The sequence below is a fragment of the Dufourea novaeangliae genome, unplaced genomic scaffold, assembly GCF_001272555.1.
Source record: "Dufourea novaeangliae isolate 0120121106 unplaced genomic scaffold, ASM127255v1 scaffold81, whole genome shotgun sequence".
NCBI classification, from domain to species: domain Eukaryota; kingdom Metazoa; phylum Arthropoda; class Insecta; order Hymenoptera; family Halictidae; genus Dufourea; species Dufourea novaeangliae.
Genome location: NW_015373973.1, coordinates 1480651 through 1492706, shown reverse-complemented (window position 1 = coordinate 1492706; position 12056 = coordinate 1480651). Strand labels below are relative to the sequence as shown.

Sequence of the window (12056 nt, the reverse complement as noted above, 5' to 3'; positions counted from 1 at the left end):
ATAATAAAATAATTTACTCAAATGTACATAATAATACATATAAGTACATATTCATAAAAAGAATATTAAACGCAATAACTTTTTTGTGCGCAAAAAAAAATCAGACTAGTTAAGCTCGAATGGATTTAACGTAGTTCACAAATTCACTGTTCTCATAATATAGAGGGCAGCAGAAAATACCCTGATTTTTTACACTATCGGTATTTCAGAACATGAGACCACGAAGTCCCATAAGATGATAGATCTATCCTATACCTAGTCGGTGTTGTTATTATGTATAAAGTGAAGAGATGTTCATCAATGTTCATCAATGTTCATCATTAACTCATCCTGTATGAGGGATGTGAATCTGTGAAAAATGTACGCAATAAGTACAGTATGAGTGGCGTGAAAAAAAAAATTAATCATTTAGCGGTGTTCAAACAACAAACAAAAAATGAAGATAACGCCGAATTGTCCGAGGTTAACATTATATCTGCAAGAAAAACTGGAAATTTAAATCTGTCTTCAAGAGGGCTATGCACGGGTATTTGGAATATTTGAAAATGAGATAGTTGTTGTTTAAATGTTATTTAGACATACATCGATGATCATGCGGAAGCTTATTACTTCGATATTGCACTCGTAAATAAGCTAATGTTGCATGTTTGTTTATATTTGTATTACATTGTTATTTTTACTATTTTCTGTTCATATCAGTTTCAATGTTTGTTATGAAGAGATATCTTAAGTGATAGTAATGTAAAGTCAAATATTTTATAAGTAGTACTGATTATATCAGTACCATGAATAAAGGTTGTACTGTTATCTCATATAGGATTAATGATTGTTTCATTTTTGTAGTTTTAATAAAATGTATGCTATACCTCAGATTTCTCATCCATATTATATTTGATAATAAACTCATAAATATAAAAGTTTATAGATAAAAGCTACCGTGTAAAAAAACATGCACTACCTGCTTTATGCTTTTTAGCATTGTCATTTCTTCATTGTCTTATTTTTGTTAAGAAATTTAAATTATTATAAATATATCTCATTACATACCATTTATTTTATTTTATTTCTCCACCCATCCATTAAATATGCCTATTCTATTAATGTATCAAAAAGAATTGAACATGTACTTAAGTTATAATTTTAAATTCATTTCTTTATTTCAAGTCATAGATAGCTTTGCATGTTAATCTGTGAATAATGCCATAGATCAAGCAGTATTTATGATCATAGCATACATGTGCAACATAAACATATCTTAAGGTAAGTGATGTCGTACAATGTACGTGTATATGGTAAATTAATATTCTGGAGTATATTATTCAAGATGTAATAATCTATTAATGTTAATAAAATTCGTTGCAGTACCTAATAGAATATGGAATATAAATGATTTAACAGAAGAAGAGGTAAAGGAGTTACATTTTGAACTTGACTATGTACATACAAATGAGAGGTGGTGGGAACAGGAACCTCTTAAGATATTGGACTTAAGCTGCAACAGCTTAACTACAATTTCTTCAAAAATAGAATGTTTATCAGAATTGACTACACTACGTGTATGTGTTAATAACATTTTGAATGTAATTAGAATGAATTTTAAGAATTTATCACAAAAATTTATGTATACTGAAACCATATAATTTTAGTTACACAATAATTTATTGGAAGACTTGCCTCCTGAAATTGGAAATTTATCTAAATTAAAGGTTCTAAATGTATCAAATAATAAATTAAAGAAATTACCTCATGAATTCTATAAACTGAATGAAGTACAAGAATTATATTTAAAAAACAATGGTATAATAGAACTGGATCCTGCGATTGGTGATTTAATAATGTTATCCCATTTGGTACATTATAATACAGCTTACATGTACTAATACATCTGTGAATAGCAGCACTTCTATAGTATTTTGTGTTTGTAGGACTTATCATATAACAATTTATCTGAACTGCCAGTGGGAATGGGATATTTGGTACGATTGATTTCCTTGGATGTTAGTCATAATATGTTGAAAGAATTACCACCTGATTTAATGAGTATGAGAGGTATTAGTTCACTTTTATAAGAACTTAACTATTGTCTAACATATTTAACACATATCTGTCTAAAAAAGATAGTTTTATATTTTATTTTTCGAATGTATGTAATACAAGAATTTAATAAATACGTATTCTTTTGATAATAGCATTGCAAAAGTTAGATGCAAGTTATAACGAGTTAGAAATATTGCCACCTTTTGGGGAATTGAGAAAGGTAGAAGCAATAATGTTGCAAACGAACAAATTAACAACATTTCCTGATGTATCTGGTTGTACACTGCTAAGAGTACTACATTTGGCTGATAATAATATTATAGTATGTATTATTCAGTATTATTCAAGGTATATATACATAGATCTTATTTTGTAAAACTTTGTATATTACCTATAATACTGTGTATAATAGGGAATTTTCAATGTTCATTTTAATAATTTTTAGGAACTTGATATGTCTTGTTTGGAAGGAGTAGGGCAATTAAGAACGCTGACTTTAGGGAACAATAGAATTGATACAATACCAGAGGAGATAATAAAGTTGGTAAATCTGGAAATTTTAGACTTATCACACAACAGTATTACTATGTATGTAACTTTGTATGCATAATTTTGTTACTGCATATCACAAAATCTTTAAAAAACGATTCTTACTTGTATAGAGTATCAAATTATATTGGTATAATGCCAAATTTGAAACAATTTGTGATCGATGGAAATAATGTACAAAATATAAGAACCGATATCATAAGATGTGGTACATCTCGTATTTTAAAGCATATACGACAGAGTGTTACCAGTACAAATTTAAGTACAAAAGAATATATAGTCTCAGAAGGCAATACAAGTGTTTATCCGGATAAGTATGTACACATACTTTGTTTATTTGGGTACGAGTACATTATTAATAGTAAGTAATAATTAAATCTCATACATATAATGTTGTAGATATACAATGCAGAGTACGAAATTACTTAGTTTGGCTGGACGAAACCTTGTTGAATTACCACAAGAAGTCCTGGAAAATGCGTGCAAAGCTGATATAAGCACAATGGATCTAAGTAGAAATAAGCTATCTGATTTACCTGATGAATTATCTATAATTACAAGCATTGGCGATTTGAAATTAACATCCAATCAATTAACACATATACCAGAATGGATTGGCGAAAAATATAAGTACCTGCAAGCATTGGATTTAAGTAAAAATTTGTTGGAATCACTCCCTTCTAGCCTTGGTCTGCTGAAATATTTGCGAGAAATTAATATTTCATCTAACAGGTATTTTATATATATATATATATAGACAGTCACAAAACTTTACATATATTTGAATCAAGCTTATTTTATTTTATGTTTCATTATCAGTAATTTATCTGTTCATATAAAAATACATTACACAGGTACAAAGAAATACCAGAATCTATATACGAGGTTGAACCATTGGAAATATTTATAGCAAATGACAATGCAATAACGGACATTGATGTGTCATCATTACAAAAGTTGCGAAAACTTGCAATATTGAATTTGGCTAATAATAACATTGGCTACATACCACCAAATCTTGGCAATTTGAAGAATCTAAGGTAAGTTCAACTAAATGTATTTCATTTCTTCGAAGTAAGATAAAACGCTTTCTTTTCCAGAACATTATCTTTATCCGGAAATTATTTCAAACAACCAAGACAAGCAATTTTAGCTAAGTCTACGGAAGAGATACTTGCATATCTTAGAGACAGAATACCTCGCTAAAATACAATTAGTAGACAGATTATGAAAATGCTATTAAATATTTATTTGAGCTAAAATATAGTGTGGAGGATCACAGAATAATTAAAATACTGTTAATCAATTTGCACAATAATTATACGATGTTTTCAAATCGATGCATACCCAAAATAAATTAATTCATACAAATAATTAATTCATTTAGATTCCCCTTCACATACATTCTCTTCGATACAGATAATAAAGCACAACAATGTTTTAACAAATTTATTATTTACGTTGTAAAATTTAATACACCCATTGGTAGTTGCACTGTTCACGGCCGCAAACACATGCAATTACAGTGGAGTCACAGAATTGCCTGTGATGTAACAAAAGATTACTTCGAAACTATACAACCTATTCTTCTAAAATTATTATTTTCTTTTTATTGTAATGGTTTCTACACCAACATTGATTTAAATTCGATATTATTAAAGGCAACAGAGATACAGATTGTCCAAGCAAAGTAATTACTAAACATATAAAGTTACACTTATAAAAATACAACATCCCAAAAATACATTAGATTTTCTATTAATTGAAAATTAAAATAAACACTTTTAACGTTTCGGTTCTTTCAGAGAACCTGCCTGATCTTTCATTGTTTTCGCATTTCTGTCACGAGGACTGGCCTGATGAATCCCATAATTCGGGCTTTTTTCTGAACACGCACTTTTTGGCTTTAGCTTCAACTTGTTCTTTCCGCTCGACATTCGTCGGACGATCTCCTCGATGGATCGTTGGTCCTTCTCGTTTATGTCCACTGTCAAGCTGCCTCTTTGACACTCATCCTTTCCCTTGCGGCTACAAATCATACAAAATCATGCCTATTTCACGACATTTCGATTTCTTTTGGAGAGTTTCGAAAATCTAAGGGCGCTTCTTGCAGCAAAGCGCCACGGCTAAGATTTAATTCAAAGCTAGCAACGCCAAACGCATACATAGTCAGAAACTTCATTTTAGCGTATAACTGAATACATAATTCGTGATACATATCAAATACTTTATTCAATTTATTTGTTCAAGTGAACACCACGTTTCAGAAGGTAATTTGAGATTAAAGCTTCTTCCGCGAAACAGTGCGCACGAAGAGTTTCTTGATAAACCTGCATACACTATTCTAAAACTGAACCGAAGTCGAAAGATATCACGTACCTACTAAAATGTTTCGTCAAGAAGCTAATTGTATCTACCTTCATTCATTTTGATGACTTCTGAGTACGAGTTAAAATACAAGTTGATGTTCATTAGGTCGCTCTTTCTGTCCATGTATCTCGACAAATAATTAACACATGATACAAAATGAAATTTTATTGGAACCTAACTACCGTGTCACGTGATTGTTTCAGAAGGTCGTTTTTCCCCTACTGTATTCATCTAATTTTGGCTTTTAGATCAAAGAAAGACAGTTTGTGATATAAATTTGGAAATTCCAAAGACTTCGACGACCGTTTTCCCCATTATTTTGAATATTGAGCAGCAAAACTGTGTCCAGAATTTGTATAATTATTATGAATACCGTCTTCCCTTTAGAGGAACACTGTTTCGAACGATTCCTGGCAAGATGTTTCAATATCTATCACGCAGAAATGCTGTTCCAATTTGAATATCGGGAAATTCAGGATATTTCCAGGACGAACAGTGCAGGTAGAGTGAAGAGGATCGATCGTAGTTTCACATCGCTCGTGCTGCTTCTCGTGCTGAATAGAAAAGAAGGACCAACAAGGGGAATCTATCGACATACCTACGTTGCAGGAAGCTCGCAAGCTCGTGTCTCGTTACGCGAAATTTGAAGCGGCATTCTCGGCGTTACATTACGTCCGGGCGTTCCGCTAATGAAACGACTAAAATGCGGGGTGTGTAGCTCGGGGTCTAAGCGATAGGGGTTGCGAGAGCTTTCCTCCCTGACAAAAAGTGCGAACCTCCGCGCTACGATCTAACGATTTCTCTTTTTCCTCCCTTTTCAGGAAAGCTGCGCTCTGCCGGCCCCCTTTCCGACTCTAATGAATACCCCTTCTGATTTATTTAATTCCGTCCAACTGGATACTTCCCGCGCGTTCATTCTTTTCCTCTTTCAACGTTATCGTCTTGTCCCTCGGAGGATTAGATATGTCACCGATCACGAAATTACTCGCGATACGCTGTGCCGAGCAAACTTGCACGAAACTGAGTAAAACAGAAATCTTATTCCTTCCCTTTACTTAAAACAGTTCTATCGTTCTTCTCGGAGAAGTAATTTAAGAAAATGGAGCTTGTTAAACTTCTTGAACGATGACACTGAAATAGATAATTGTCAGCCTCGATTGACAGGTAACGAGTATTATTGGCAAAAGTGCGAGGTAGAGCTATCTACTTCGTGTTTTAGAATATATCACTCGTGGCATCGTAATTAACTAAATTAACCGATTACATGCAAAATATTTCCTCTGTTTAGTTTCTTATCAGACATAGAAATAATTCACTTTCAACACGGTAAATGTTCATCCTGATCTTGAGTGACGGGCGTCTAACGGGCAACTGCACAGCGAACGCTGGCCAGGAAAATGTAATCAAAAGTTACACGAGAACAGACGACTATTGACAAATTTTAAATGAACGATATCAAGTTAAAAATACTCGAAGCGATCCCGTAGTTAATGAGCAAGGAATACGGTATCTCAACAATTTTCATTACTTAGACCATTGTCCCCTGGCTTTGTTTCGTCCGTAATCGCGCAGCTCAGTGAACACGAACCGAGAGGAGGATCCCCGGTGATCTTTCAGTCGAGTGAAGCACAGTCTTAGCTTCCCCCGCCCCCTCCCCTCCGCGTAAACTGTCCAGATCTAATTATCGATTAAAGGAAAAGTTTTTAAGCTAGAAGTTCGTACCAAGCTCCGGTAAAATCGGATTTGGATGCTTGAGATATTCTTGGATTTAATGCTCCATACAAGAGAGACACACGAATCTCGCAATTTTATAGAGTGCACGGTTTACTTCGTTCGATTGTTACGTCAACGTTACTTCGCGTGTCCTTTCTGTTTTCTATGTGTGCGTTAGAACGTATTTTATTATGAAAACCGAGAGGCTAATCCCCTGTTACCTTTGTTGACAGTTATACAGCAGCACTATTAGCTTGTTCAAGTAGAGGTTGTCCTTTTGGAGCGACTTCAATTCCGATTCTTTTTCCTGTAAGCAGAAAATTGAACAACGAGTTAATGAATAGAAAATATGAATTCTGTTTCTTCAGGGAGGCACGTAATAAATCCCAAGGTTATTCAATTCCGTTGAAACATTTAAATCTCCACTTAAATATTTACCGACAGAGTTTTCGTCACGGCCTGGAGTTCTTCGTGACGCGTTTCGGAAAGATGACGAGCCGTGATTGTCTCTGTGATCAATCGAGTCAGTTGCTGCCTGTAATTTTGCTCGCGTTCCATCGCCTTGTCCCACGCTTCTTCTCTAGCAATTATGGTGTCGCGAAGAGTTTGCATATCCTTTTCCAACACCTCCAGTTCCGATCTGTAGCGACGTACGAAATAAGATCGAAAGAAAGAGTCTCTTAAGAAAATGTCCTTCTTTATTACTTCTATAGGTCGATTCTATCGATTAATTCAGATTCTTAAGGTTTCACGTTACGGAATCATATGGTTATTATTAGAAATGTGACAAATGGTAAAGTTAACATCGGATCTAATAATAAAATCATTAAGAAATGAAAGAAAATTCAAGCTTCACATCTATATTTACAAATCACTTGAAAAATTGTTATTTTGCATAAAATTCCACAGTCTAGTGAGTCGGGCTTTTTTGGAAAAGTTATCTCACCGTTTCGCAAGCTGACCAATACAGTTTCTTTTGGTTTGATTATTGAACCGAAACAGGAACAGGATATCCTGTACATAATAGTGAGCCACTGTATTGTATTACTGTGTTATTCGATCTCGGACGAAAACAGCCGCAATGCTTGCGTGAACGTTAGAATCGCGTTTATCAAAAGGTCCTGACTAATACATGAATGCCTGAACAGTGATTTTAAGGTTTGTAATAGCGATACCAATCAGGAAGGTATCGTCGAATGCGTAACTAACTCGAATAATGATCGTTGATTAACGTAATCTGGTAAATCACAGGCAAACCTTTCGTTAATCCTAGATCAGAAGGTGGCTAAATGGGTTGCACGTCAGAGCGTCAAACTCTACGTCAACGTCGTATTAATTGCTCTCGACAGACCAACAGTGTCCTCAAAGAGAACGCATTCGACGGTCCCTGTCGATTTCTGATAGGCACTGTGACTATGGTATTGGGGATGAGGATATGAAAGGGAATCGATGAACATCAATTAATTGACCCTATCCTGTACTTTTGGTAATACGCTAAAACCTTGTGTTAATAGGTAAAAAAAAAATCACAGATTTACTTGGTGATGGTAACAGTGGGCGGTAATTTCTCGCAGCTCTCCAATTTTCTTTGGCAGCCCATGCACACCGCCCAAATCTGCACCCCTCGATCGAGCTTCGAAATAATATTTGTCGTGGATGTTCCATTCGCCTCGACGTTCGGAGTTTTCAGGCTCTAAAACCGCGGTGAGTTTTGATTTTTAATCGGAGGTAAGTAAGTATGCACGAATATTTATGCACCAACTTGCTCCGCTGTTTCCCTGGTTTCCAGCAGCTTCAGCTTCTCAAGATCAAGTTCCTCTCGCTGAGACGCCAGTCTATCCTCGAGCCTCTTAGCCTCGTTTCGCTCTTCTTCCAATCTTTTGACACGCAATCACAGTTTTCAAGCCAAACTTACGCGCACAACGAAGGTGATTTTTTGTAATCTGAACTGCTAGATATTATTAAAACTGTGCACGAAAGGAATACGTGAGAATTAAATGAAAAATTATGGTTTCAATGGCAGCGGGAGATTTTAGCTTTATACGAATGAAGTTTTTAAAGATGCTCTACTGGAAAAAAATTTGACGCTTTGTTGATGATGCAAACATAGACAAAGGCGTTTGTCTTTTACACTCCTGTTTTTCGTCGTCCGTCCATTCGTACATTCACGCACAGCCCGAAGAGAATATCGATTAAGATCGCCCATTGTTCGCGTGTTAGTACTCACTGAGACAAGAGGGCTTTGTTCTCAGCGACAAGATTTTGATTACGCGTTTGTATTACGGTATTACTGTCCTCGAGGAACTTCAGTCTAGTTTGCATTTTCTCAAAGACCAGCGTGTCTAGCTGCTTTTCCTGCTTGCACACTGCCATCCTTCCGGTTTGCATCCGCGGATCCGGAAATGGCAGGTCACCCCTGGCTACGAACAATTCTGGTTGTGTTGATCACTGACTATTATTGCGACAACATTGTATAATAATCAGAGTGCCAAATTTCTGATACTTCAGGAACGTGGCGATAATAACGAGTACAGAGGATTGCGAAAATGAATAGAAATTTTTACTGTGTGCGCTCTTATATACCTGCCGTGGAGGTTTCGGAGTTGTGTCCTTGGAATTCCACTGGCCTCCATCCGGTGTAATAGTCTGAAATTTAGTGGACACAAACAATAGTTTAATTTGTAACTTGTAATGAAGTTAATTTTTTTAAGAATGCAGAGTCGGGTAAAGTGTAATACGAGATTAATGATTTCAATTACTCAATGATGCATTCTGTATACTAAAACTGCATAAAATCCATGTTTTTCTAATTAATCAATAATTAAATTTCGTACCGTTTTGATAAGGATCCTGCGGCCGAATTCTCGACGAGTAGGAAGGCGGGGTGTAGTGATTGTATTGGCCATCGTAGTAGCACCGTTCCCTCGAAGGATTCGTCGATTGATAGCGTATACAAGACATCGTGGACCGTAAATTCTCTTTTTTAATTACACTTTAGAGTTTCCTTCTCCTTCGTCAGAATGGAGACCTTGATCTTGAAGCCGAACCTGGGATCAACAGGTCCCGTATGACCTGAACCAGGGGAAATAACTCGTCTTCCGTTGATACTCACATAATATCGATAGTAGTCCTTTTAGTAGGAGAAAAAGAAGGTTTCGTATTTTATCCTCACGTCTTCATTATTCTGAAATTATTGCGGGTAATTTTTTGCAATCGATCTTCGTTGATGTTTTGTTTCCCTGTACGACACTGTACGTCTATTAAGGTGCGTATCCATTTGTTGCGTACTTCGTATCGTATCATCGTTACGTAACATTGTATCGTACCTTAAGATTACCTATACAGTGAGTAACAAGTATTCTACGTAGCCACTACGAATTGTTTATAATTCGTACAATAGTGCTCTCATTATGTATTAAGTACTAATATTGATCTAGTATTTAGGAACAAAGGAATCGAAGGACTCAAAGGAATTAGAGGACTTTGAATCTTGTATCTTAAAAGCCGAATATTAAATCCTGTGCTTAAATTCGAACTGTCGACTGTGAACCATCATCATCAGCACGTTGACAAAGATCGGGCGTTCACGTTCGGTTCAACAATCCGAAACGAATCCCTCGATGATTTGTCGGTGCATGAATAAATGGCGTCGGTGAACGTGCAAGCGGATTAGAATTAATTCCGGATCCGATGGTACCAGCGACGAATCGTTCTGACCAGCGACCGAGTAAATAGGTAAGCGACAATGAACCGGGAAAAATGATCGTTTCCCCCATCCGACTTATCATTGCTTGGCGCCACCAGGCTGAAATTTTACAGCCAGAGAACAAGGTAGGCTGTAAAAAGGAGAAACGACGGAACGCGACCGAAATTTTATTTCGCTTCGTCCGGGCGAATGCACGCTGTAAAACGTTTTACGAACTTGGAAACGCGTATCATATCGCCACGGGGAATTATTACAAAAACAGACGGGAACGGAAGGCGTAGGCTGATAAAGTATCACCTGTTAGGGTATCAGCACCAGAACCGTTAACTAATTGCTCCGAAATCGAGGCTTTCGGGACACCACATAATTACCTATCGCGACAGACAAACGCGTTAATTGGATCGGCTCGGCGTAATTACGATGGAGCTGTCTTTCCTGAAACGATTAGCATACGATGAAACGTTAAATTGAGCAATAAATTGATCCTACGTATTCCGTTCTTTGGAGAATTAACGGGCGTTCGGTGTACACCGACGAGCAAATTCGGTCTCCGCTAGGGGAAAAAGCGATGTAAGGGAAAGACCTTCTACCACTTGGTCTCGGAGCTACTGAAATGTATCTGTAAAAATAATCGGTATTTGTTAATGAATACTATTCGGAGATTATACGTGATTTATAAAATGGTCGATATAATGTTACTTTACAGATTTCATGTGGTTCGGTTGGGAACCAAGTAAAGAAGAATTAGAGAACTCTGGATGTTCAGTCGATGAATTCACAGATAGGTTTAACTCACGTTTAGCTGTAATTGTAATGTATAATTAAGATGTCTAAATATTTTTTTATAGAAACGAAGTTGTGTTCGTACGAAACATTTAACATTGTAAAAGTTTATGCGACGTAATAAAGTGTAGGACGCAAAATGGTAGTCGGTGTTGAACGAGGGTGCGATGGGTGGAAGTATTAAGAGCGAAGTGCAATCGCAAACCCATAAGTGCATCGTTTCGTCTAAATAAAAAGCGAAACGGTGAGCTGTCAGACCCCTTCAAACCATTCGACTTTTTCCTCCGGCATTTTTTCTCTCTGTCTACCAATAAAAAGGAGATATGAGACGCCCCAGTTTCTTGGAATCACCCCACCATAAATGCTTCCGTAATTCGAAACGGGTCGGATTTTCGTACACGAAGGGTCGGTAGATGGAATGCGCATTATGGACGAGTTTATTCGACAATATGTACAAATTATATATATATATATATATATATTTCACCAGTGAAAATACGAATATCGCAGCACGACGAATAATTCTTTCTCTCCTGTTTCCCGTCGCACGGGGCACAATAAATAATAAATAGACGAGTTACAAATACAAGTTTCTCTACGGTTTCCTCTAGACGATTATACAACTTCTTTTATCACGTTCCCAGCGAGCTGCCTTCTCTTGTACTTACTCTCTTCACTAGCGATGGGACCAAATACGTTCGCGCAAGTAACATCGAAACTCCATAAAATGTGTTCTGAAACTTGTGTCGAGAAGAATTATTTAGCTTCTATGGTAAGGTTGAAAAGGTAAATGAAAGCCGAAGAATCGAGACGGTGGACATCTTTAGAATGTTAATTGAAGGTCATTGAAGTATCAGATTCTCCGGATCGGAGAGTTTTATCAAAATTTCATGGCTCA

The 12056-nt window shown here is 36.2% G+C and overlaps 2 protein-coding genes across 2 annotated transcripts; one reads left to right on the top strand and one right to left on the bottom strand.

The window, feature by feature from the left end:
* The first annotated feature begins 303 nt into the window (after positions 1-303).
* Positions 304-3792, top strand: LOC107186905 (leucine-rich repeat-containing protein 40-like). Its single transcript, XM_015574868.1, has 10 exons — positions 304-526; positions 1363-1556; positions 1647-1850; positions 1926-2049; positions 2190-2359; positions 2483-2625; positions 2700-2900; positions 2986-3318; positions 3441-3626; positions 3687-3792. The coding sequence occupies exons 1-10, from the start codon at positions 379-381 to the stop codon at positions 3790-3792; spliced, it is 1809 nt and encodes a 602-aa protein (XP_015430354.1). The 5' UTR covers positions 304-378.
* A 578-nt stretch (positions 3793-4370) lies between these two features.
* On the bottom strand, positions 4371-9630 carry LOC107186837. Its single transcript, XM_015574779.1, has 8 exons — positions 9504-9630; positions 9253-9315; positions 8897-9089; positions 8432-8546; positions 8208-8362; positions 7108-7309; positions 6891-6976; positions 4371-4614 (listed from the first exon to the last, which is right to left on the bottom strand). The coding sequence occupies exons 1-8, from the start codon at positions 9628-9630 to the stop codon at positions 4371-4373; spliced, it is 1185 nt and encodes a 394-aa protein (XP_015430265.1).
* Between the last annotated feature and the right edge of the window lie 2426 nt (positions 9631-12056).